Below are 27,439 nucleotides of genomic sequence, written 5' to 3' on the forward strand. Positions count from 1 at the left end.
GAGTGAGTCCATGTAATTTATGTGATTTGTTAAGCCACATTTAACTCCTGAACCAATTTAGGCTTGCCTAAACAAAGGCGGTGAATACTTAAGCAACTCATATATTTTAGTTATAAAATGTGTATTAATTTGTAAATATTTGTAGAATTCTTTTCACTTTGACATTATGGAGTATTTTGTGTAGATCAATTATTTAAAAAAATCACAATTAAATCTATATTATTAATCCCACATTGTAACACAACAAAATGTGAAGAAATCCAAGGTTGATGAATACTTGATACCCACTGTACTTACAACTATGTGAAAGACTGGAAATCGAGGCTAGTCAATCATAAGTATCCATGATAGAAGAACAAAGTTACTGTATCTGAGCCAGTCAGTCTATAACTGAGATGTGGATGGTGGGGTTCGGAGCCGAGACACAATCTGATCTCATGTCGCTCACGTAAAACAATTGATGACTAAAAATGATATGCCGAATGAGGAATGACCAATATCATGGGAGATAGGGCCTACTAGCTACAATTTAATGTGATTAATCAGTCTTTAGATTGCATGACTGTTTGAATGGTGAATAAGTACCGTATTGTGGACAGTACTTGGTTAAACTGAAATAGGTCTCAGGTTTGGACTGAAATAACCTGAATAACTAGAGTATGTGTGATTGGGTCACTTCCTGAGCTCTGCTCTGCTGGAACAAACAATTTTAGTCTATGAGACATTATCCTTGTAGCGAGAGAGGGGTTCTGTCTGAGTGTGTTAACAAAGGGCAACTCTATGAGACATTATCCTTGTAGTGAGAGAGGGGTTCTGTCTGAGTGGGTTAACAAAGGGCAACTATGAGACATTATCCTTGTAGCGAGAGAGGGGTTCTGTCTGAGTGGGTTAACAAAGGGCAACTCTATGAGACATTATCCTTGTAGCGAGAGAGGGGTTCTGTCTGAGTGGGTTAACAAAGGGCAACTCAATGAGACATTATCCTTGTAGTGAGAGAGGTTCTGTCTGAGTGGGTTAACAAAGGGCAACTCAATGAGACATTATCCTTGTAGCGAGAGAGGGGTTCTGTCTGAGTGGGTTAACAAAGGGCAACTCAATGAGACATTATCCTTGTAGTGAGAGAGGTTCTGTCTGAGTGGGTTAACAAAGGGCAACTCAATAAGACATTATCCTTGTAGTGAGAGAGGGGTTCTGTCTGAGTGGGTTAACAAAGGGCAACTATGAGACAATATCCTTGTAGCGAGAGAGGGATTCTGTCTGAGTGGGTGAACAAAGGGCAACTCTATGAGACAATATCCTTGTATTGAGAGAGGGGTTCTGTCTGAGTGGGTTAACAAAGGGCAACTCTATGAGACATTATCCTTGCAGTGAAAGAGGGGTTCTGTCTGAGTGGGTTAACAAAGGGCAACTATGAGACAATATACTTGTAGTGAGAGAGGGGTTCTGTCTGAGTGGGTTAACAAAGGGCAACGATGAGACATTATCCTTGTAGTGAGAGAGGGTTTCTGTCTGAGTGGGTTAACAAAGGGCAACTATGAGACATTATCCTTGTAGTGAGAGAGGGGTTCTGTCTGAGTGGGTTAACAAAGTGCAAATATGAGACAATATCCTTGTAGTGAGAGAGGGGTTCTGTCTGAGTGGGTTAACAAAGGGCAACTATGATACATTATCCTTCTAGTGAGAGAGGGGTTCTGTCTGAGTGGGTTAACAAAGTGCAACTATGAGACAATATCCTTGTAGTGAGAGAGGGGTTCTGTCTGAGTGGGTTAACAAAGGGCAACTATGAGACATTATCCTTGTAGTGAGAGGGGTTCTGTCTGAGTGGGTTAACAAAGGGCAACTCTATGAGACAATATCCTTGTAGCGAGAGAGGGGTTCTGTCTGAGTGGGTTAACAAAGGGCAACTCAATAAGACATTATCCTTGTAGCGAGAGAGGGGTTCTGTCTGAGTGGGTTAACAAAGGGCAACTATGATACATTATCCTTCTAGTGAGAGAGGGGTTCTGTCTGAGTGGGTTAACAAAGTGCAACTATGAGACAATATCCTTGTAGTGAGAGAGGGGTTCTGTCTGAGTGGGTTAACAAAGGGCAACTATGAGACATTATCCTTGTAGTGAGAGAGGGGTTCTGTCTGAGTGGGTTAACAAAGGGCAACTCTATGAGACAATATCCTTGTAGCGAGAGAGGGGTTCTGTCTGAGTGGGTTAACAAAGGGCAACTCAATAAGACATTATCCTTGTAGCGAGAGAGGGGTTCTGTCTGAGTGGGTTAACAAAGGGCAACTCTATGAGACAATATCCTGGTAGCGAGAGAGGGGTTCTTTCTGAGTGGGTTAACAAAGGGCAACAATGAGACATTATCCTTGTAGTGAGAGAGGGGTTCTGTCTGAGTGGGTTAACAAAGGGCAACTATGAGACAATATCCTTGTAGTGAGAGAGGGGTTCTGTCTGAGTGGGTTAACAAAGGGCAACTATGAGACATTATCCTTGTAGTGAGAGAGGGGTTCTGTCTGAGTGGGTTAACAAAGCGCAACTCTTGCTTGTGCTTCTCTTCTGGTTGGTCAGTTATCCGTTACAGAAAAATAGATGTGAGTGAACACCTTTATTCACACATTTTGGCAAATAGCGTGATCTTTATTAGAGTGTCACTTTGCTACATTTCCTTTCCTTTTATTGTTTTGCCTTTTCATTTTCTAACTTTGTGGTTGAGGTCAGCACTGACGACTGTAAACCAAACCCACCCAACCCATTTCTAACCAGTCAATAAATATTTATGACTGGCAGTCACAATATGTGTATCACAAAAACAAATGATGTAGAATCTTGTAAAGCTAAGAAAACATGATAAGTAGTGGGCTATGAACCAAAGACATTCACATTCATTTATTTAATTTAAATCATATTTACATACAGTGGAAGGTTCTAAAATATAATCCATATCTACTGTACATTGCATTGTGGTCTGCAAATCTTTTACAGGAGTGAGTATGAAACAACTATTGGAAAATAACATTGGTTTAAAAAAGAATATATAGAAATAATCATTGATCACAATTATAAAGGACTGAAGGAGAAAATGGAGGTAAGAAAAATTCCTTTACCATCGTGGCCCTTTCCAGACAAGACAGAAGTCACATCACATTTCTAGATGATATTTCACTTTCTATCCACGGAGAGGCTCCTATATGCTAGGAGGTTCTTAAACACTGGAGTGAACTCAACTCAGCCTGGCAGAAAACATAAACATACTATACAACTCTACATCATCTCAGCACCTCCCAAATGGCACCCTATCCCCTACATAGTAAACTACTTTTGACCAGGTAGTGCACTACAGCGCATTCGGAAAGTATTAAGACCCCTTCCCTTTTTCCACATTTTGTTACGTTACAGCCTTATTCTAAAATTGATTCAATCAAACATGTTCCTCATCAATCTACACACAATACCCCATCATGACAAAGATAAAATAGTTTGACATTTTTTAATTTTTTTATACCTTATTTACATAAGTAAGACTCGAAATTGAGCTCAGGTGCATCCTGTTTCCATTGATCATCCTTGAGATGTTTCTACAACTTGATTGGAGACCACCTGTGGTAAATTCAATTGATTGGACATAATTTGGAAAGGCACACACCTGTCTATATAAGGTCCCACAGTTGACAGTGCATGTCAGAGCAAAAACCAAGCCATGAGGTCGAAGGAATTGTCCGTAGAGCTCCGAGACAGGATTGTGTCGAGGCACAGATCTGGGGAAGGCTACCAAAACATTTCTGCAGCATTGAAGGTCCCCAAGAACACAGCAGAGATGGGAGAACCTTCCAGAAGGACAACCATCTCTGCAGCACTCCACCAATCAGGCCTTTATGGTAGAGTGGCCAGACGGAAGTCACTCCTCAGTAAAGGCACATGACAGCCCGCTTGGAGTTTGCCAAAAGGCACCTAAAGGACTCTCAGACCATGAGAAACAAGATTCTCTGGTCTGATTAAATCAAGAATGAACTCTTTGGCCTGAATGCCAAGCGTCACACCTGGAAGAAACCTGCCACCATCCCTACAGTGAAGCATGGTGGTGGCAGCATCATGCTGTGGGGATATTTTTCAGCAGCAGGGAGACTAGTCAGGATCGAGGGGAAAGATGAACGGAGCAAAGTACAGAGATCCTTGATGAAAACCTGTTCCAGAACGCTCAGGACCTCAGACTGGGGCGAAGGTTCACCTTCCAACAGCACAACGACCCTAAAACACACAGCCAAGACAACGTAGGAGTGGCTTCGGGACAAGTCTCTGAATGTCCTTGAGTGGCTCAGCCAGAGCCCAGACTTGAACCCGATCGAACATCTCTGGAGAGACCTGAAAATAGCTGTACAGCGACGCTCCCCATCCAACCTGACAGAGCTTGAGAGGATCTGCAGAGAAGAATGGGAGAAACTCCCCAAATTCAGGTGTGCCAAGCTTGTAGCGTCATACCCAAGAAGACTCGAGGCTGTAATCGCTGCCAAAGTTGCTTCAACAAAGTACGGAGTAAAGGGTCTGAATACTTATGTAAATGTGAAATTTCCATTTTTTCTTTTTAATAAATTTGCAAACACTACTAAAAACCTGCTTTTGCTTTGTCATTATGGGGTATTGTGTGTAGATTGAGGGGGGAAAACAAACCATTTAATCCATTTTAGAATAATGATGTAACGTAGCAAAATCTGGAAAAAGTCAAGGGGTCGGAATACTTTCCAAATGCACTGTATACAGAGAATAGGGTGTTATTTGGGACACTGGCCAGCTAGAAACAAGACTGTACTGCTACTGCACCCCAACTCTCATATGATTGAAAGTGCTTCCCATAACATAACGTCTTTAATATACATATAGATTATTGTATTGACATGGTTTCGGTGTAAAATACAAGCCCTACTTCCATTGACTTCAAAGCAGAATAGCTGAACCATAATCACTGGAAAAGAGGGTGCGTGATATAGAAAATAAAGATCGCTTTTGACGTGAAGATACCAGGTGTGGATTTGGCCTGTAAGCTCTCCAGAACTTGTAGGGGGCAGTACTGGGTTAAAGGCCTTTATATTTCAGGGGATCTTTCCAATGCTTATTTGCCATAAGTTGTAAACAAATACTATACAAATTAGCCATCAGTTTCTAAAACAACTGACAGATTAGCTAAGTTCAATGTGTCTTGTTTTGAGGTTTAGGACAAAGAAAGGTGTGTGGGGTTTTGTACCTTGTGTTGTGTGATAAAAACAGCTTTAGGTGCTACTGGGGCTATATATGCCAGTATCTGTTACAGCGCAGACACACTATAACCTTTATAGTATTATGGTGAGATAACGTAGGGAGTGACTATATACCTTTATAATACTTGACAATGGGAACATGTAAAGAACTCACATTAGGGTGGCTACAATTGAAAACCAGTTTGACTGTGGATCAGTTCACCACATCTTTGAGCTCTAGTAAATACCAGTATGGATACACACATAGCCATAATCTAGCTGTCCAGAGTCTCCATCATCTTTCCCTCTTGGATGTATGAAACTTCCTTTCTCTGCCACCAGATCCCAAGGGAGGGGAGTCATCAGTGTGTCTGGGCTGAGTCAGGGTGAACCCTTATGGGTCAGAGGGTGGCCCCTCAGAAGCCTCTCCTGTGGTTGCTCTGTGGCTAGTTGAATCCTCCTGTAGCTAGTTCCCCAGGCTGGAGGATCCAGAGTTGTCTCCTCATCTTAAGGCAGGTTGGGTGTTGCACGGCAGGGCAGGCTTGGAGCCAGGGGGTCTCCACCTCAGTAGGGTGGGGGCTTGGCCCAGTCTCCATTAGGGCTCATGGGGGAACTACCCCTGGAGGAGTGGATGGGGCTGCCCTGGCTCAGACCCTGCCTCTGGCCCTCCCAGAAGAGGGCATCACTGGGTTTGGGCGGGGAGGGGAAGGACCAGGAGGAGTCATCCAGAGAGGCCTGGTTGAGAGGAGGAGGAGGCAGGAGGACAGGGCTGGTATTGCCCAGACCGAGGGCTCCAGGGTAGTGGCTGGACCAGGGACCGTTCTGCCAGTAGTCCTCCCTGAGACCCTCCAGAGCCGGGGGGCCCACGGGGGGCAGGCAGGGCCGGCCAGAGCTGGAGGGGACAGGGGGGGCACTAGGGGGACGGGGCACGGAGATGCGGACTGTTCGATGGTTCAGGTTCTTCTCCACATCGTCCAGGCACTGGACAGGGACAGTTGAGGCAGCTAGAGAGAAGGGCACAATTGCACAAACACTATTTCTTTAACTAGACTGCTTCAAGCAGGTTGTCAGATGATTAGAATGTTTTACCTGGTTGTGTTCAGTAGGCGTCAAACAGGAGGAAACATTTTGACACTGTTGTTTTGGTATTACATTTTGGTACTACCTGAAATGGTACAATAACACTCATTGTTGTTTTCAGTTGCATAATGTTCTGCTACGTTGTACCCTACTGAACAAGTACCAGAATGTGGCACCCTCACCCTTGCCACTTACCCCAAAGCAGCACTCAAGAAAATAAATAAATTCAAACAAAGCACCTCATCACACCTGACTGTTCATGAAGACCAGGGAATATTCATTTGGATTATGTTCCAATCTTTGTCCATGGAACTCTCACAAATTAATATCACAACACCACACAATTTATTCCACTGTCTTGATGATGAAGTTAGTGTGACTGGTTCCAGTAATAATTTCAGTTAGTGTGACTGGTTCTAGTAATCATTTCAGTTAGTGTGACTGGTTCTAGTAATCATTTCAGTTAGTGTGACTGGTTCTAGTAATAATTTCAGTTAGTGTGACTGGTTCTAGTAATCATTTCAGTTAGTGTAACTGGTTCTAGTAATCATTTGGGCTCAATAATCAACTCTGAATGCTGTTGATTGGTATCCATTCTCCTCTAAGCTGGATGAATGCCAATAACTAGGCTAGTTAATTAAATAATGTTCCTGTGCCACTTTAGGGACATGTGGTTGGGTTGGGTGATGGTGAAAGAATGTACCTTTAGGGATATGTGGTTGGGTTGGCTGATGCTGAAAAGGAATTAGTAAACCGTGTGTGAATAGAATAGACAAATGATTTATTAAGAAATTATTATCTTACATTCAGCCAGCATTTTAGTTTGGTTTTCTCCACTAGGAAGCAGACAGACAGACATGTAGACAGACAGACAGACACGTAGACACGTAGACAGACACACAGACAGACAGACAGACACGTAGACAGACAGACATAGCAACAGACAGCCTGGTAGACAGACAGATGAACAGACAGACAAGCACAGAGCGACAGAAAGCCAAACGGGCAGAGACAGGTAGATAGACAGACAGGCAGAGCGACAGACAGCCAGACAGTCAGGTAGACAGACCGACAGACAAGCAGAGACAGACAGATGAACAGACAGAGAGACAGAGCGACAGACCGACCGACAGACAGACAAACAGGCATGCAGACAGGCAGAGCGTCAGGCAGAGCAACAGCCAGAGCGACAGCCAGACAGGTAGACAGACAGACATGTAGACAGCCAGACACTGTAGTTCCCAGAGGCTGTATAGCTAATTGGGCTGAGTAGTGTGAGGAGAGACAGAGTGAGAATCACACCTCTGACATTCCCTTCAGAACTAGACAGGCTTCAGAAACACAACACACACAGGCCTGATTAAGGCTTTTAGAGAGATGCATCCCTCAGGAATACTGAGAGATACAACTAAGAGATAACATGGCTTAGATGGTAAAGAGCGTCTGATATCTTTTTATATAGCCTTTCTATGGTAAAGAGAGCCTGATATCTTTCTATATAGCCTTTCTGTGGTAAAGAGCGTCTGAGAGCAGTTCTGTCAAACTTCTTAACACACCCAGACAGCCTCTTTAATATTCAGCACAAAGGCATGCAACATTAGATACACACATCATTGGTTTTCTATCCAATCATCATGTTGAGCGGATAATAATAAAGTTTAAATGAGAGTTCCTCTGTGTTTGATGGAAGAGCAGGAGGGAGACAGAAACAGTCTCATGAGAGCTCCATTTGAATAAAAGTGATTCCGTAGTAAAAACCTCAGACGAATACAGATGCTCAGTGTCTTTGAATAAATACATCTCTCCCTTTCTGTCTCCCTCATCTACGAAACAGGATTAGTCTGGGATATTCACTAGAATAAATACATTTGCTCTTTATATTTCATTCTAATTTGCACCTCTTGTTTGGTCCTCTGTTCCACAAAGAGAACAGTAAAACTACATCTCTTGTTTGGTCCTCTGTTCCACAAAGAGAACAGTAAAACGACATCTCTTGTTGGGTCCTCTGTTCCACAAAGAGAACAGTAAAACTACATCTCTTGTTTGGTCCTCTGTTCCACAAAGAGAACAGTAAAACTACATCTCTTGTTTGGTCCTCTGTTCCACAAAGAGAACAGTAAAACTACATCTCTTGTTTGGTCCTCTGTTCCACAAAGAGAACAGTAAAACTACATCTCTTGTTTGGTCCTCTGTTCCACAAAGAGAACAGTAAAACTACATCTCTTGTTTGGTCCTCTGTTCCACAAAGAGAACAGTAAAACTACATCTCTCCAGGGGTGAAAAACATCAGAACGGGAAAGAGAGACAGAGGGAAGTCTTCATATCATAATATATCCTCTAAAATTGTAGTGCTATGATAATAGCTGGGATGTCTTTCTCCACCTAGCCTACAGTAGGATGTCTTTCTCCACCTAGCCTACAGTAGGATGTATTTCTCCACCTAGCCTACAGTAGAATGTCTTTCTCCACCTAGCCTACAGTAGGATGTCTTTCTCCACCTAGCCTACAGTAGGATGTCTTTCTCCACCTAGCCTACAGTAGGATGTCTTTCTCCACTTTAGCCTAAAGTAGAATGTCTTTCTCCACCTAGCCTACAGTAGTATAGAAGGCTCTCTTTCATCAACAACTTTTATTTTGAAAGATTCCTTGTTGATGGCATGTTGTTTTAAGATGTGTGAAAAGACAGGGTGGGTTTAGTTATCACTCAGAGAGAAGGGGGAACTCATGAGATGTTGACAAGGGAACTTGAGGTGAAAACATTCATTTCTCTACAATTAATAAGTAGCAGCAGTACGTCAGAAAATCTGCTCTTTAGCACGTGGTCAGTCCGAGGCCCTCTCCCTTATACACAGGGATTATGTTAAGGAGGGCACATTATCCTGATTGTTCAGCTCTCCCTCATACACAGGGATTATGTTAAGGAGGGGACATTATCCTGGATTGTTCAGCTCTCCCTCATTCACAGGGATTATGTTAAGGAGGGCACATTATCCTGGATTGTTCAACTCTCCCTCATACACAGGGATTATGTTAAAGAGGGCACATTATCCTGGATTGTTCAGATAGAAATACCCTACCTAGAAAATACACACACCTCTGCCATGTAGTATAGGGGATCTAGCCAGCTCAAGACATTTCTGTCTGCAACCTTCCGGAACTTGTTAGCTGCTAGCTGTGGTTTGTAACACACCTTGTCTGTTAGCTGCTAGCTGTGGTTTGTAACTCACCTTGTCTATTAGCTGCTAGCTGTGGTTTGTAACTCACGTCGTCTGTTAGCTGCTAGCTGTGGTTTGTAGCTCACGTCGTCTGTTAGCTGCTAGCTGTGGTTTGTAACTCACCTCGTCTGTTAGCTGCTAGCTGTGGTTTGTAACTCACCTCGTCTGTTAGCTGCTAGCTGTGGTTTGTAACTCACCTCATCGGTTAGCTGCTAGCTGTGGTTTGTAACTCACGTCGTCTGTTAGCTGCTAGCTGTGGTTTGTAACTCACCTCATCTGTTAGCTGCTAGCTGTGCTTTGTAACTCACCTCGTCTGTTAGTTGCTAGCTGTGGTTTGTCACCGAGCTTCTTCACCAGGTCAGACTGTTGTTTCAACACTGAGTGTAGAGTGGAGATCTCAGTGGCCAGGGCCTCATATGACTGTAGAACAGTCATAGCGCTGTAAATAACAATACAATAACTACAATGAGACAAGACTAAAGGACAACACTCCTATATTCATCTACAGGCCTATGCACATTTACACAATACATACTTATTCAGGACAGGAGTACACAGAATTTACATGTTTTTGTAATTTTATTTTTTACATTTGTGAAAACAGTAATGCTGCCCCTTTCCCCTGCTCCTAGCAATTCCAGAATATTGAAATAAATACAAACACATTTCATTGATAATAGAAGACAAATCCTTCAAAACTCTACATTAATGCAAAGACCTAAATGCATATTTTTTTCGATCTAGAGCCAAGATGCACACGCCAAGATGTTTTGAGCATCAAAACAAGGTAGTTAAATGGAGTTAGAGATGTGATGTTGGTGGCAGCTAACATCTACAGTGTTACTGATTTTCTACAGAATTATAATATATTTATTTGTGAAGTGCTTTTCAAACATTACACTTAAAGATATTAGGCTCAATTTCTCTGTGAGATTCACAGGATGGAGAAGGAATCATTTCAGACAGGCACCTGTTCGGTGCGATAAAGGCTTTTACTTCGGATCTCAATGAATGAAACTCTGGGTATGTAGTGCCCACTAGTGGACATAATAATGTACTGGAGGTTTAGTCCACGTTCCCAAATTAGATCAAATCCCATTGTATTTGTCACATGCTCCTGGTCCAGCTGTAGATTTCACAGTGAAATGCTGACTTACGAGCCCTTTCCCAACCATGCAGAGTTAAAAAGAATGAAAAATTAGCTAAATAAAAAAGGAAATAGTAACACAATAAAATAACAATAATGAGACAATATACAAGCAGTACCAGTACAGAGTCACTGTGTAGGGGTATGAGGTAGTAATGAGACTATATACAAGGAGTACCGATACAGAGTCACTGTGTAGGGGTATGAGGTAGTAATGAGACTATATACAAGGAGTACCGGTACAGAGTCACTGTGTAGGGGTATGAGGTATTAATGAAACTATATACAAGGAGTACCGGTACAGAGTCACTGTGTAGGGGTATGAGGTATTAATGAAACTATATACAAGGAATACCAGTACAGAGTCAGTGTGTAGGGGTATGAGGTAGTAATGAGACTATATACAAGGAGTACCAGTACAGAGTCACTGTGAAGGGGTACCAGGAAGTTGAGGTAATATGTATATGTAGCTAGGGGTAAAAGTGACTATGCAATCAGGATAGATAATAAACAGAGTAGCAGTAGCGTATGTGTGTGTGGCGTCAATATGCATGTGTGTGTGTGTGTGTTGTAGTGGCAGTGTAGTATGTGTGAGTAGAGTCCAGTCAGTATACATTGAGCCAATGCAAGAGAGATCAGATGTTATTATTCATCAGCATGGGACAACTGACAGAGTTGTTTTGCAACAACAGATGCCTTGAATTTATATGGCATGTGTCCTAGTCTATTCTAATATGATCTGTCTATCAGTGGCATTATCTCAGTCTATTCTAATATGATCTGTCTGTCTGAGTGGCATGTGCAAGTACTCAGATGAGTTTCTTATTGAAAGTTAACCCTGTTGCTAGGTAAACTACAGACATAGTGCTACCTGGCTCTGAGGTAAACAAAGCTTTGTCTCCTCCTGGTGGCTGGTCATAGCATCTACACTATGACAGGTGTTTCAAATGGTTCTCATTCTGCTGCAATTTAGTGAGATCTTCCCTGGGGTCAAACCTGAAGCACCATTCTGGGGAGATTAAGGACATACCTGGGGTTAGACTCCACGTGATTCTGGTCACAGTCAGTTCCAGAAGAATCCTAGGAAGAGGAGGACATACGGCTTCAAAAGGGTTATAAATTAAACCCTAGAAAAAGAGCGTAGTTCACATACCATGTCTGGAAATGAAAGCCCAGTACACTACACTGGAATTCTTGTTGCTCCACAATGTGTCTTCATGGACCTCAAACAAAGGTCTTGGTCAACAGACCTTCATCGGGTTTTGGTCAACAGACCTTCATCGGGAATTTTGTGAATGAAACACACTTGTGGTTCTATATTCCCATAGTCTTACCCCACAATGCTCCTGCAGTCGGTTCTTCTCCTGAGTCATCCTCTCCAACTCCTCCTGCAGAGTATGGATCTTCAGTTCACTGTTGACCCTGTCCACCTGCCAGTAGTCCTGAGTACTGGTTAGAGACTTCATCACTATGGAGGGAGAGAACATACACAGTTACATACACTTTGTCACTTCCGTGTCATTTGAAATCAGTCCCACTCTACTTCTGTATCTCTGCTAGGATGGGAGAAACGTTGAACATCAGGGTAGGGAGGTTGAACGATAAACACTCTAGCTTGTCTGTGGGATAGTGGGCACATTGGGAGTTGTGCTTCTAGGCTCAGTAAAAAGTAATGGGCATCAACTGTCCCTTAGCTGGACTTTAGGGACATTCCTGGTCATCACACCTTGGCTGAATATAAGGGAAAGTCCCTGCCTGGTCAAGATGACACTGCCTGTCAGTCTGTTGGTGAGACTAAGGGAAAGTCCCTGCCTGGTCAAGATGACACTTCCTGTCAGTCTGTTGGTGAGACTAAGGGGAAAACCTGGTAATGATACTGTCCCTTGGTTGAGGTTAAGTCCCTGGTGATTAAAGTACCTTGGCTGAGGTTAAGTCCCTGGTGATTAAAGTACCTTGGCTGAGGTTAAGTCCCTGGTGATTAAAGTACCTTGGCTGAGGTTAAGTCCCTGGTGATTAAAGTACCTTGGCTGAGGTTAAGTCCCTGGTGATTAAAGTATCTTGGCTGAGGTTAAGTCCCTGGTGATTAAAGTACCTTGGCTGAGGTTAAGTCCCGGGTGATTAAAGTACCTTGGCTGAGGTTAAGTCCCTGGTGATTAAAGTACCTTGGCTGAGGTTAAGTCCCTGGTGATTAAAGTACCTTGGCTGAGGTTAAGTCCCTGGTGATTAAATTACCTTGGCTGAGGTTAAGTCCCGGGTGATTAAAGTACCTTGGCTGAGGTTAAGTCCCGGGTGATTAAAGTACCTTGGCCGAGGTTAAGTCCCTGGTGATTAAAGTACCTTGGCTGAGGTTAAGTCCCGGGTGATTAAAGTAACTTGGCTGAGGTTAAGTCCCTGGTGATTAAAGTACCTTGGCTGAGGTTAAGTCCCTGATTATTAAAGTACCTTGGCTGAGGTTAAGTCCCTGGTGATTAAAGTACCTTGGCTGAGGTTAAGTCCCTGGTGCTTAAAGTACCTTGGCTGAGGTTAAGTCCCCGGTCATTAAAGTACCTTGGCTGAGGTTAAGTCTCTGGTGCTGAAAGTACCTTGGCTGAGGTTAAGTACCTGGTGCTTAAAGTACCTTGGCTGAGGTTAAGTCCCTGGTCATTAAAGTACCTTGGCTGAGGTGAAGTCTCTGGTGCTTAAAGTACCTTGGCTGAGGTTAAGTCTCTGGTGCTTAAAGTACCTTGGCTGAGGTTAAGTACCTGGTGCTTAAAGTACCTTGGCTGAGGTTAAGTCCCTGGTCATTAAAGTACCTTGGCTGAGGTGAAGTCTCTGGTGCTTAAAGTACCTTGGCTGAGGTTAAGTCCTTGGTCATCAAAGTACCTTGGCTGAGGTTAAGTCCCTGGTCATCAAAGTACCTTGGCTGAGGTGAAGTCTCTGGTCATTAAAGTACCTTGGCTGAGGTTAAGTCCCTAGTGATTAAAGTACCTTGGCTGAGGTTAAGTCCCTGGTCATTAAAGTACCTTGGCTGAGGTTAAGTCCCTGGTCATTAAAGTACCTTGGCTGAGGTTAAGTCCCTGGTCATTAAAGTACCTTGGCTGAGGTTAAGTCCCTGGTCATTAAAGTACCTTGGCTGAGGTTAAGTCCCTGGTCATTAAAGTACCTTGGCTGGTCTCCATCTCTGTCTTTAATTGCAGCAGCTCCATCTCTTTGGCCTGCAGCTGCTCATTCAGGCGCCTCTCAGACTCACTCTTCTCCCTCTTCTAGAGAAACAGAGTTAAAGAAAGAGAATTAGTATGAGAAAGAGAGGAAGAGTCAGTGAAGCAGTAGAAGAGACAGTTACAAAGAGACAGGATAAAGAGAGGAAGAGTCAGTGAAGCAGTAGGAGAGACAGTTACAAAGAGACAGGATAAAGAGAGGAAGAGTCAGTGAAGCAGTAGGAGAGACAGTTACAAAGAGACAGGATAAAGAGATGAAGAGTCAGTGAAGCAGTAGAAGAGACAGTCACAAAGAGACAGGATAAAGAGAGGAAGCGTCAGTGAAGCAGTATAAGAGACAGTTACAAAGAGACAGGATAAAGAGAGGAAGAGTCAGTGAAGCAGTAGGAGAGACAGTTACAAAGAGACAGGATAAAGAGATGAAGAGTCAGTGAAACAGTAGAAGAGACAGTTACAAAGAGACAGGATAAAGAGAGGAAGTCAGTGAAGCAGTAGAAGAGACAGTTACAAAGAGACAGGATAAAGAGAGGAAGTCAGTGAAGCAGTAGAAGAGACAGTTACAAAGAGACAGGATAAAGAGAGGAAGTCAGTGAAGCAGTAGGAGAGACAGCTACAAAGAGACAGGATAAAGACAGGAAGAGTCAGTGACGCAGTAGAAGAGACAGTTACAAAGAGACAGGATAAAGAGATGAACAGTCAGTGAAGCAGTAGAAGAGACAGTTACAAAGAGACATGATAAAGAGAGGAAGAGTCAGTGAAGCAGTAGAAGAGACAGTTACAAAGAGACAGGATAAAGAGATGAAGTGTCAGTGAAGCAGTAGAAGAGACAGTTACAAAGAGACAGGATAAAGAGAGGAAGTCAGTGAAGCAGTAGAAGAGACAGTTACAAAGAGACAGGATAAAGAGAGGAAGAGTCAGTGAAGCAGTAGAAGAGACAGTTACAAAGAGACAGGATAAAGAGAGGAAGTCAGTGAAGCAGTAGAAGAGACAGTTACAAAGAGACAGGATAAAGACAGGAAGAGTCAGTGAAGCAGAAGAAGAGACAGTTACAAAGAGACAGGATAAAGACAGGAAGAGTCAGTGACGCAGTAGAAGAGACTGTAACTGTCTCTTCTACTGCTTCACTGACACTTCATCTCTTTATCCTGTCTCTTTGTAACTGTCTCTTCTGCATGTCTACTGATCCTGTCTCTTTGTAACTGTTCTTCTTCTGCTTCACTGACTCTTCCTGTCTTGTCCTGCTCTTTAACTGTCTTCTACTGCTCACTGACTTCCTTCTATCTGTCTCTTGTAACTGTCTCTTCTACTGCTTCACTGACACTTCATCTCTTTATCCTGTCTCTTTGTAACTGTCTTCACTGACTCTTCCTTTATCCTGTCTTTGTAACTGTCTTCTACTGCTTCACTGACTTCTCTCTTTATCCTGTCTCTTGTAACTGTCTCTTCTACTGCTTCACCGACACTTCATCTCTTTATCTGTCTCTTGTAACTGTCTCTTCTACTGCTTCACTGACTCTTCCTCTCTTTATCATGTCTCTTTGTAACTGTCTCTTCTACTGCTTCACCGACTGTTCATCTCTTTATCCTGTCTCTTTGTAACTGTCTCTTCTAGCGTCACTGACTCTTCCTGTCTTTATCCTGTCTCTTTGTAGCTGTCTCTCCTACTGCTTCACTGACTTCCTCTCTTTATCCTGTCTCTTTGTAACGTCTCTTCTACGCTTCACTGACTTCCTCTCTATCTGTTCTTTGTAACTGTCTCTTCTACTGCTTCACTGACTTCCTCTCTTTATCCTGTCTCTTTGTAACTGTCTCTTCTACTGCTTCACTGACACTTCATCTCTTTATCCTGTCTCTTTGTAACTAAGAGACAGGATAAAGAGAGGAAGTCAGTGAAGCAGTAGAAGAGACAGTTACAAAGAGACAGGATAAAGAGAGGAAGTCAGTGAAGCAGTAGAAGAGACAGTTACAAAGAGACAGGATAAAGACAGGAAGAGTCAGTGACGCAGTAGAAGAGACAGTTACAAAGAGACAGGATAAAGAGATGAAGTGTCAGTGAAGCAGTAGAAGAGACAGTTACAAAGAGACAGGATAAAGAGAGGAAGTCAGTGAAGCAGTAGGAGAGACAGTTACAAAGAGACAGGATAAAGACAGGAAGAGTCAGTGACGCAGTAGGAGAGACAGTTACAAAGAGACAGGATAAAGAGAGGAAGTCAGTGAAGCAGTAGAAGAGACAGTTACAAAGAGACAGGATAAAGACAGGAAGAGTCAGTGAAGCAGAAGAAGAGACAGTTACAAAGAGACAGGATAAAGACAGGAAGAGTCAGTGACGCAGTAGAAGAGACAGTTACAAAGAGACAGGATAAAGAGATGAAGTGTCAGTGAAGCAGTAGAAGAGACAGTTACAAAGAGACAGGATAAAGAGAGGAAGAGTCAGTGAAGCAGTAGAAGAGACAGTTACAAAGAGACAGGATAAAGAGATGAAGTGTCAGTGAAGCAGTAGAAGAGACAGTTACAAAGAGACAGGATAAAGAGATGAAGTGTCAGTGAAGCAGTAGAAGAGACAGTTACAAAGAGACAGGATAAAGAGAGGAAGTCAGTGAAGCAGTAGAAGAGACAGTTACAAAGAGACAGGATAAAGACAGGAAGAGTCAGTGAAGCAGAAGAAGAGACAGTTACAAAGAGACAGGATAAAGACAGGAAGAGTCAGTGACGCAGTAGAAGAGACAGTTACAAAGAGACAGGATAAAGAGATGAAGTGTCAGTGAAGCAGTAGAAGAGACAGTTACAAAGAGACAGGATAAAGAGAGGAAGTCAGTGAAGCAGTAGAAGAGACAGTTACAAAGAGACAGGATAAAGAGAGGAAGTCAGTGAAGCAGTAGAAGAGACAGTTACAAAGAGACAGGATAAAGACAGGAAGAGTCAGTGACGCAGTAGAAGAGACAGTTACAAAGAGACAGGATAAAGAGATGAAGTGTCAGTGAAGCAGTAGAAGAGACAGTTACAAAGAGACAGGATAAAGAGAGGAAGTCAGTGAAGCAGTAGGAGAGACAGTTACAAAGAGACAGGATAAAGACAGGAAGAGTCAGTGACGCAGTAGGAGAGACAGTTACAAAGAGACAGGATAAAGAGAGGAAGTCAGTGAAGCAGTAGAAGAGACAGTTACAAAGAGACAGGATAAAGACAGGAAGAGTCAGTGAAGCAGAAGAAGAGACAGTTACAAAGAGACAGGATAAAGACAGGAAGAGTCAGTGACGCAGTAGAAGAGACAGTTACAAAGAGACAGGATAAAGAGATGAAGTGTCAGTGAAGCAGTAGAAGAGACAGTTACAAAGAGACAGGATAAAGAGAGGAAGTCAGTGAAGCAGTAGGAGAGACAGTTACAAAGAGACAGGATAAAGACAGGAAGAGTCAGTGACGCAGTAGGAGAGACAGTTACAAAGAGACAGGATAAAGAGAGGAAGTCAGTGAAGCAGTAGAAGAGACAGTTACAAAGAGACAGGATAAATATATGAAGAGTCAATAAAGCAGTAGGAGAGACAGTTACAAAGAGACAGGATAAAGAGAGGAAGTCAGTGAAGCAGTAGGAGAGACAGTTACAAAGAGACAGGATAAAGACAGGAAGAGTCAATAAAGCAGTAGGAGAGACAGTTACAAAGAGACAGGATAAAGACAGGAAGAGTCAGTGACGCAGTAGAAGAGACAGTTACAAAGAGACAGGATAAAGAGATGAACAGTCAGTGAAGCAGTAGAAGAGACAGTTACAAAGAGACAGGATAAAGAGAGGAAGTCAGTGAAGCAGTAGAAGAGACAGTTACAAAGAGACAGGATAAAGAGAGGAAGTCAGTGAAGCAGTAGAAGAGACAGTTACAAAGAGACAGGATAAAGAGAGGAAGTCAGTGAAGCAGTAGGAGAGACAGCTACAAAGAGACAGGATAAAGAGAGGAAGAGTCAGTGAAGCAGTAGAAGAGACAGTTACAAAGAGACAGGATAAAGACAGGAACAGTCAATAAAGCAGTAGGAGAGACAGTTACAAAGAGACAGGATATAGACAGGAAGAGTCATTGATTGGCTGGAGTATAGGAAGGAGACAGTCAGACCTGTGCTGCTAACATAACATCTCAGATATTAACCTAACAGCCGTGTCATCAATACATGTATTGGTTAATAGCTTCATAAGGAGAACACAGTAGACGCTGAAGTGATGATGAAGTTAGTAACCACCATAACTTGGTAACCACCATAACTTGGACTGTACATACCAGCTGGATCAGGATCTAGTGGACTGTCCATACCATCTGGATTGTACATACCAACTGAACCTAGTGGACTGTCCATACCAGCTGGACTGTCCATACCAACTGGACCTAGAGGACTGTCCATACCAGCTGGACCTAGTGGACTGTCCATACCAACTGGACCTAGTGGACTGTCCATACCAACTGGACCTAGTGGACTGTACATACCAACTGGACCTAGTGGACTGTCCATACCAGCTGGACCTAGTGGAATGTCCATACCAACTGGACTGTCCATACCAACTGAACCTAGTGGACTGTCCATACCAGCTGGACTGTCCATACCAGCTGAACCTAGCGGACTGTCCATACCAGCTGGACCTAGTGGACTGTACATACCAACTGGACCTAGTGGACTGTCCATACCAGCTGGACCTAGTGGAATGTCGATACCAACTGGACTGTCCATACCAACTGAACCTAGTGGACTGTCCATACCAGCTGGACTGTCCATACCAGCTGAACCTAGCGGACTGTAGGGGTGGGCGATATGAGCTAAAATTCATATCACGATATTTTCCACTGTCCAGACGATATCGATATGATATCACGATATATGACGTAAAAAAATATGAATCACATTTTAATATCCCTTCTTGGTTAAATTATATTAGTTAAGGAAAAATATGTATTTGAACCTTATATAACCAGAAAGAGTGAGGCATTGGACCGTATGGACCTGAAAAGTTTTTATTTGTATTGTGCAAACATGCATTCCGTAAACATGAGGTAGGTAGGCCTATATATATATATATATATATAAATTAGATATTAAGTAAAATTAAATAAAAAATAACAGGAGATAAAGAAAATAAGGTAATTACAAATTCAAATACGTGTGTTTGTTTTGGCTACGGTCCGTAGATATGTAAAAACTAACCGTTTGAAACTAAACCTTTCAAGCCTCAACCATCAATTATCAACAATATCAACAAATCTTCACTAGAACTTTCTTCACAAGTTCCGTGCCAGGAATACCAGCATGTTGACTGTTTCTGGCTTTAGTGCTGCCCTGTGACATGTCACCACATTGCCCCCAGTGCTGAATGCCCTCTCAGAGGGGGCACTTGTGGCAGGGATGCATAAGTATTTCTTTGCCAGACAACTCACACGTGGAAAATTAGATCCGTGAAATCGGCAGTAGTGGAGAAGAATGGAATGTTATTTATCTCACTGTAAACTCTGTCCCAGCATTCTGTGTAAAGCTGTGGCAGGCATTTTTGGCAAAAATATTTGCGGCTCGGGATCTCATATCTTGGGTCCAGAGTTTGAATCAACTTTCTGAACCCCTCTTTCTCCACAGTTTGAATCGGTACCATGTCCTTCGCTATGTGATTTGTAATCGCAGCTGTGATGTCTATCCATTTTTTGCTCGTCTTCTCATAGCAAGTACCGGCAGCAAATGATGATATAATTGATTGTTGAGTGCGAGTCTGGCTTGTCTTCGGGCGAGCTCCTGGGCTTACTGTCTCACGCATTCTGGTGCATTGTTCATACTCACGGACATGTATGTTTTTTAAGTGATTGAACAGGTTGGTCGTGTTTCCACCTTTTGCTAAGACAACATGACGACACAACTTGCATAGGGTAGTGTTTTGGTCGGGGTCGGAGATTTTAAAGCCAAACCAGTTCCAAACAACAGAGGTGCCCCCCTTTCTTCTTAACCAATTTATCCTCCTGCTCTTGAGCAACATCAATTTCTGTGTTTTCGCTCATCCTGGATTGTAAAGTTTTTCCCCCAATAGTTAACCTGCCTCCTAACTGCAGCTGCCTGCACACTTCTTTGTTGCTAGCACTACATGCGTGCAACAAGTGCATGCGACGTGCGCTCATAAAAATAGGTCAACATATTAACATACATTCTTTTATTCGTAAGAACCAAGAAAGGTTGGATAAAAAAAAAAAAAAAAAGATGTAGCTACTTAGTACTATCACTCAGTTGAAATTTGGAACAAAAAAATATTGATGCAAAATTCGAATTTATGAATTCTGAATAAATCGCGGTATCCATGATATTGCTAAATCCATATCATGGCGCGGCACAATACCGGTTTTTACTATCAAACCGGTATATCGCCCACTCCTAGCGGACTGTCCATACCAGCTGGACCTAGTGGACTATCCATACCAACTGGACTGTCCATACCAACTGAACCTAGTGGACTGTCCATACCAGCTGGACTGTCCATACAAGCTGAACCTAGTGGACTGTCCATACCAACTGGACCTAGTGGACTGTCCATACCAACTGGACTGTACATACCAACTGAACCTAGTGGACTGTCCATACCAGCTGGACTGTCCATACCAGCTGGACCTAGTGGAATGTCCATACCAGCTGGACCTCATGGACTGTACATACCAACTGGACTGTACATACCAGTTTATTAAGCTCCAGTTGCAGGTCCTCCTTCTCGATGTAGATGCCACGGTAGGCACTGAAGGCCTTGTTGACATACTGGGGTCCTTCAGGGGAAGGGGCTTCAGGCCTGAACAGCTACAGGTTACAACCATACATCATCGGTTACAACAGCTACAGATTACAACCATACATCATCGGTTACAACACAGCTACAGGTTACAACCATACATCATCGGTTACAACACAGCTACAGGTTACAACCATACATCATCGGTTACAACAGCTACAGGTTACAACCATACATCATCGGTTACAACACAGCTACAGGTTACAACCATACATCATCGGTTACAACACAGCTACAGCTGTTGAATCTCATGATGCAAGCCTCTCCAAGAATAGGATTAGCTCAACACATTGATAGTGACAATGTTTTTATTGTGAGAACAACCCATGGCAATAGTGCTAGATGTACTTTGACCATCTGAGGTTTTATCTGTCAAAAAAAAAAAATTACCCTATCGGGATAATAACGTTTTATTTTACTGCTACTGCTGAGAACTTACTTGCTGTATCAAGGTATGTATGTATGAAGTTCTTAGAGCAGAGTAGGCTTATTTCAACCTATTTTGGGTGCCGAGTCTGCTGACTGTTGTGTCTAATGAAGCCCCCCTCATGCTGTACCTTATCCTCCAGTTGTTTGACTCTCTTCCTCAGCAGTGTGTTCTCTCTCTCGGTGTCCCTCAGCCTCTTCTTAATGTCCTCGTATGCTGTGACCAGGGCAAAGTGGGAGGCCACAGACTCATCCCCCGCACATACAGACACCGGGCTCTCCCCTGCTCCACCATATGCAGTCTCATGCTTCAGGATGCAGATATCGTCCTCCATTGCCTCCATGCCAGGCTCCATACCAGGCCTAGCTAGTAGAGAGCAGAGGTAGACCGACGAGTCAGTTATACAGAACTAAGACAATGCAACAAGTCTGACACAGAGTAGCATATATTTGGGAAGAACTTTCATTTATTTCCAGCATATTTTAGAATGACAATCATTGTATTCCATGCCAGTTGTACTACAAGTCCAGGATTGAGATTCTAGCTATGAGTTGACCTTTGAAAATGCAGAGAAAAGGTCACGGTAGTAAAATAAATAGGAGGAGTCAGTTGAACTCTTCGTCTCTTTCTTATCTTAGCCATAACAAGCTGCGTCGGGCTTGGCTGCGTGTGCAAGACACCACGATAACCTGCTCTACATTGGTCTTAGACACCACGATAACCTGCTCTACATTGGGCTTGGCTGCGTGTGTAAAACACCACGATAACCAGCTTTGGGACACAACATCGGGAGTCTGTGTATTGGTTGGACTCTCAATACACAGACTCCTTATGGTGTGTCCCAACGTTACACGATAACGGAAGTGAGAGCTAAGGAACTGTTGCATCAAAGAGAAACCAAAACCAATGTAGTATGTCATGACACTTGTTGAAATCAATCTATCGATTATTGAAACCATAATCAATTATTATTAGTTAGAACAATTAGTAAACATATCAAGTTTCCACCACACAAAGCAAAATCAAAACATCAGCATTTCGAAGGACGTTAGCATAGCTAGCTAGCAACTTGGGACAGGCCATTATTCAATATGGATCAACCCAAACTAAAGACTGATGTGTTATCTAGCGTGCTAAATTGGTCATCTAGACCTTACAACTGTGAGCCAGTTTGCGATGACAGCGTTAGCAGTTAACTGGCACCTAAACGATAAAAAAAACACGCAGCCAGCTGATGATCAATTGATACTAGCTAGCCGCGTTAGCTTATTTTACCTTTTTGATGTTGTTTTCGAAGATATCACGTTGTGTATCTATCGAGCATGGTTTGGTACCAACTCACGGGACGACTGTGCTGCCAAATATTTATCTGTTGTAAATCGTTATTTTATATATTTTCGATATAAAATAAATGTGTCATTAAACATGAACCAGGAAACATCCACAGTTTTGTGAAATGACACTTTTAAAACTTCCGGGGTGATGTGATTTTCAAAATAAAAGCTCCAACGTCATCCTCGACTTAAAAAAACGATGAATCTGGTTGTAGCTAGCTATGTTACTCGGATGAATACCATAATATTTGAAAAGCTTCCAAACGATGGTTTAGAGATTATTTATAGAAACAATAGCATGTGTATTCACAATATTTTTTCATGACATGAACAGCATTCTGGACTCGGGCTTCCGCTGACCTCGCCCCACAAAGTTCGACACTCGATTATTTTACCTGGCTGGGTACCTAGTAAAATGAGAAGTTGGCGAGCTAGCTAGCTAAATTAGCTAGTAGTTGTGATACACACTAGGGATTCAATCTGTGTAAGGATAAATACATTTATTCGGGGATAGCTAGCCAGCCAGGAAGTGCCTATAAATACATTTTGAAACGACTTGAACAAAGAGGGACGTTAGCTAGGTGCACTGCTAATAAGAATGATTTTATCCAAAGCTAGAATGTTGTTAGCTAGTTGGCTAACGTTTGCTAGCTAGAATCATGACGATCTAAATTTGTGTGGATCGTTAGCAAAGGCCATTCATTCCTTCTTAGCAAATACGTTGTAGACCGCTGACGCTAATGATTTATTTTCGCTATGACAATATCAGATGGGGCTAGCTAGCCAATATGTTTGTGTTTGCTTGATTAGGTCAGCCAAGATCTCTCAGTTCAGCTGTAAAAAAAAAGAGTCTTCTTCCTGACCTGAATGCCAATGAGGATGAAACATCCTACTATGCAGACAAGACCTGGGTCCAGTGCGAGTCCCCCAGATGCCTGAAGTGGAGACTGGTACCAAAGGGTGATGAAGCTAGGGCTGAGCTGGACCATGGCAAGCCCTGGGACTGTCATATGAACCCAGACCCTCACTTCAGCCACTGCAGAATCCCTCAGGGCCCTTTCCCCAATAATTCCCAGTTCAAGGAACATGGCCTGAAGGTTGTGTACTCTCTGCTGCCTGTCGGGAGCCTGGTGCTGGTGAAAGCATGCAAATGGCCATGGTACGGGATGGTTGGCTGTTGGTGCTTATGTGCCGGTTTCCCGGACTCAGATCAAGCCTAGGCCTGAAAGGGCTTTTCGGTCCAGAAATACAGTTTGGACACACCTACTCATTCCAGGGTTTTTCTTAATTTTTACTATTATTCTACATCGTAGAATCATAGTGAAGACGCCACAACTATGAAATAACACATATTGAATCATGTAGTAACCAAAAAAGTGTTAAACAAATCAAAATATATTTTGAGATTCTTCAAAGTAGCCACCCTTTGCCTTGATGACAGCTTTGCACACTCTTGGCATTCTCTCAACCAGCTTCATGAGGTAGTCACCTGGAATGCATTTCAATTAACAGGTGTGCCTTGTTAAAAGTTAATTTGTGGAATTTCTTTCCTTCTTAATGCGTTTGAGCCAATCAGTTGTGCTGTGACAAGGTAGGGGTAGTATACAGAAGATAGCCCTGTTTGGTAAAAGACCAAGTCCATATTATGGCAAGAACAGCTCAAATAAGCCTGTGTAGCTCAGTTGGTAGAGCATGGCGTTTGCAATGCCAGGGTTGTGGCTTCGATTCCCACGGGGGGCCAGTATGAAAAAATGTATGCACTCACTAACTGTAAGTCACTCTGGATAAGAGCGTCTGCTAAATGACTAAAATGTAAATAAGCAAAGAGAAACTAAAGTCCATCATTACTTTAAGACATGGTCAGTCAATCCGGAAAATTTTAAGAACTTTGAACATTTCTTCAAGTGCAGTCGCAAAAACCATCAAGCACTATGATGAAACTGGCTCTCATGAGGACCGCCACAGGAAAGTAAGACCCAGAGTTACCTCTGCTGCAGAGGATAAGTTAATTAGCATTAACTGCACCTCAGATTGCAGCCCAAATAAATGCTTCACAGAGTTCAAGTAACAGACATATCTCAACATCAACTGTTCAGAGGAGACTGTGCGAATCAGGCCTTCATGGTCGAATTGCTGAAAAGAAACCACTACTGAAGGACACCAATAAGAAGAATATACTTGCTTGGACCAAGAAACATGCGCAATGGACATTAGACCAGTGGAAATCTGTCCTTTGGTCTGATAAGTCCAAATTTGAGGTTTTTGGTTCCAACCGCCGTGTCTTTGTGAGACGCAGACTATGTGAATGGATGATCTCCGCATGTGTGGTTCCCACCGTGAAGCATGGAGGAGGAGGTGTGATGGTGTGGGGGTGCTTTGCTGGTGACACTGTCAGTGATTTATTTAGAATTCAAGGCACACTTAACCAGCATGGCTACCACAGCATTCTGCAGCGATACGCCATCCCATCTGGTTTGCGCTTAGTGGGACTATAATTTGTTTTTCAACAGGACAATGACCCAAAACACACCTCCAGGCTGTGTAAGGGATATTTGTCCAAGAAGGAGAGTGATGGAGTGCTGCATCAGATGAACTGGCCTCCACAATCACCTGACCTCAACCCAATTGAGATGGTTTGGGATGAGTCGGACGGTAGAGTGAAGGAAAAGCAGCCAACAAGTTCTCAGCACATGTGGGAACTCCTTCAAGACTGTTGGAAAAGCAGTCCTCATGAAGCTGGTTGAGAGAATGCCAAGCGTGTGCAAAGCTGTCATCAAGGCAAAGGGTGGCTACATTGAAGAATCTCAAATATAACATATATTTTGATTTGTTTAGCACTTTTTGGTTACTACATGATTCCATATGTGTTATTTCATAGTTTTGAAGTCTTCACTATTATTTCTACAATGTAGAAAATAGTAAAAATAAAGAAAAACCCTTTAATGAGTAGGTGTGTCCAGACTTTTGACTGGTAGTGTAGGTTTAATCTAGTTCCATGAAAACCGGCCCTAACCCTAGGCCTGAAAGGGCTTTTTAGTCCAGAAATAGGTTTAATCTAGTTCCATGAAAACCAGCCCTTAGCTACTACAGGTAGTTCTGTTGAATTCAGCCATACCAGTGTCAGATAAAGCGTTAACTAATCATTGTTGCTCTCTCTCTCCAGGTGGCCAGCCATCCTGAGTCCAGACCCCAACGTGGAGGAGTATGTGAGGCTGGGCAGAGAGGGTTATGTGGAGTACTACCACGTTGAGTTCCTGGGGAGACCTCACACCAGATACTGGGCTGCTGCTAAACATGTAGAACTCTACCACACGTCGTTCACTAAAGTATCTATCTTTTTTATTTGTGTGACAACTTAATGGAGTTAGTGAAGGCGAATAGAGATGAAATATCCAGTGATATAACGAGACATACTGTATCTTGGAAGGATTTAAAAACATGTGAACATTTTTGGGCTGGTTTCCCAGACACGGATTTAGCCAGGTCCTAAACTAGAAAAAACCTCTCAGTGGAGAATCTCTAATGAAAGTGTTTTTAGTCCAAAACTAGGCTTAATCTGTGTCTGAGAAACAAAATGAGTGTTTTTCAGTGTAGCCCAAATACAGGAACCTGCAAGGTGCTATGAGGAAGTCCTATGAGGTGGCGATGGAGGAGGCGGCTAAGGTCATGGAGATGGGATGTGAGGAGAGACTGCAGATCAGCCACTTCCAGCCACAGGAATGTGAGTAGACCTACATCTGAATAACCGCACTAATAGAGTCTCTGAGATACTGTAACCTGACCAGTGTCTTTTTGAAGATGTTACATTTGTTTTTTAATGGCATTCAGAATTGTCCCAGAATTGGGTTCCAATGTCTCATATTTGAAATAGGTTTCATATTTGAAATATGCAGACAGATCAAATGTTAAAAAATAAAATAACTTCAGATATATGGAGATGGTGCCATGCTGTTGTCCAAATAGTTCTGTGATGATAATGTATTGATTCTGTGTTGCATGATGTGACCCCCCGTGACTGAGTGTCAGTGCAGTGATGAGTCAGGCTCAGAGGTTAATGCATGCTATTGAGAGGATGCTCAGACAATGTTCAAACCAGCAGGACAACCAGGGCAAGGTAGATACATTTGTGTTCTAGTATGTTCTGCTGTATTTTACTAACCATTTCCTGGGTACCCAGAATCCACTGCTATTAGGATGTTTCTGCAGACAACAAATATGTGACACTGTACATACTGTACATCATTGATTGACTGTTTTCAATTAGGAAAATGACCCCGGCATGTTATATATTTGCTACATGCTATGTTTGTATTGATGTTGTGACAGCGGGACCAGATGATTAGGATGTGGGATGCCAGCATCAAGGAGGATGGAGACACTGTGATCATAGAAGGCTTCAGGTTTGAGAGTGCTACCTGTCTGGAGGACCTGATGACTGCACGAACCAAGAAATAAGAGATTGAAACATTTAAAATGAGACATTTCCCAGAGAGTGTTTCTAAAAGACATGTTAATCCTTTGCTTTATATTCATTATATTTATTTTATATTTTATATTTTCCTAAAATATTTGTTACTGCGGTCATTGTTGAATTCTGGTGACTGGCAGTATAAAGAAGCCTTCAACCTCAGTACAGTCTTCTGTTTGGCTCGTTTGTTAACTCTCTCACTGTGTTAATTTATTCTCAAATTGTAATTTTATGTTATTGCTATATTGTTATTCCAGTGCAATACGGCTGCATGTTGTATTCCTCATGTTGTTTAAAGTTCAGACAATGTACGAAATAAATGTTGGTATCAGACAACAAAACCATGATAGTGTCACGATCGTCTAAGGAAGCGGACCAAGGCGCAGCGTGTTGAGCGAACATGTTGACTTTATTATATTAAAGCAACCACGAAACAACAAAACTAAATGACGATAGTGAAGTCCAACAGTGACAATGACTGAACATGGAACAAAAACCCACAAACCCAAGGTGAAAACACACAGTTTAAATATGGCTCCCAATCAGAGATAACGAGCCGACAG

At 42.6% G+C, this 27,439-nt stretch overlaps 1 protein-coding gene across 2 annotated transcripts; it reads right to left on the reverse strand.

The window, feature by feature from the left end:
• Window positions 1-4,699: 4,699 nt before the first annotated feature.
• LOC121586739 (5-azacytidine-induced protein 2) lies at window positions 4,700-22,539 on the reverse strand. 2 transcript variants are annotated; one of them, XM_041903686.1, is made up of 8 exons: window positions 22,350-22,539; window positions 21,205-21,436; window positions 20,539-20,655; window positions 13,809-13,908; window positions 12,001-12,134; window positions 11,697-11,746; window positions 9,828-9,958; window positions 4,700-6,228 (listed from the first exon to the last, which is right to left on the reverse strand). In XM_041903686.1, the coding sequence occupies exons 2-8, from the start codon at window positions 21,427-21,429 to the stop codon at window positions 5,789-5,791; spliced, it is 1,197 nt and encodes a 398-aa protein (XP_041759620.1). In that variant the 5' UTR covers window positions 21,430-21,436; window positions 22,350-22,539; the 3' UTR covers window positions 4,700-5,788. The 2 variants fall into 2 exon arrangements, with proteins under 2 accessions (XP_041759620.1, XP_041759619.1); XM_041903685.1 differs by having other exon boundaries at window positions 21,205-21,440.
• Window positions 22,540-27,439: the final 4,900 nt, after the last annotated feature.

Source organism: Coregonus clupeaformis, unplaced genomic scaffold (assembly GCF_020615455.1).
Source record: "Coregonus clupeaformis isolate EN_2021a unplaced genomic scaffold, ASM2061545v1 scaf0222, whole genome shotgun sequence".
NCBI lineage: Eukaryota > Metazoa > Chordata > Actinopteri > Salmoniformes > Salmonidae > Coregonus > Coregonus clupeaformis.

Excerpts from the sequence above, each read along its gene's own strand:
- LOC121586739 (XM_041903686.1), bottom strand. The coding sequence starts at position 21,429 with ATGGAGCCTGGCATGGAGGCAATGGAGGACGATATCTGCATCCTGAAG. Across the intron at positions 11,747-12,000 it reads GACTGCAGGAGCATTGTGGG|GATTCTTCTGGAACTGACTG; the intron begins GTAAGACTATGG and ends TCCTCTTCCTAG. Across the intron at positions 9,959-11,696 it reads CACGTGGAGTCTAACCCCAG|CGCTATGACTGTTCTACAGT; the intron begins GTATGTCCTTAA and ends TGTTATTTACAG.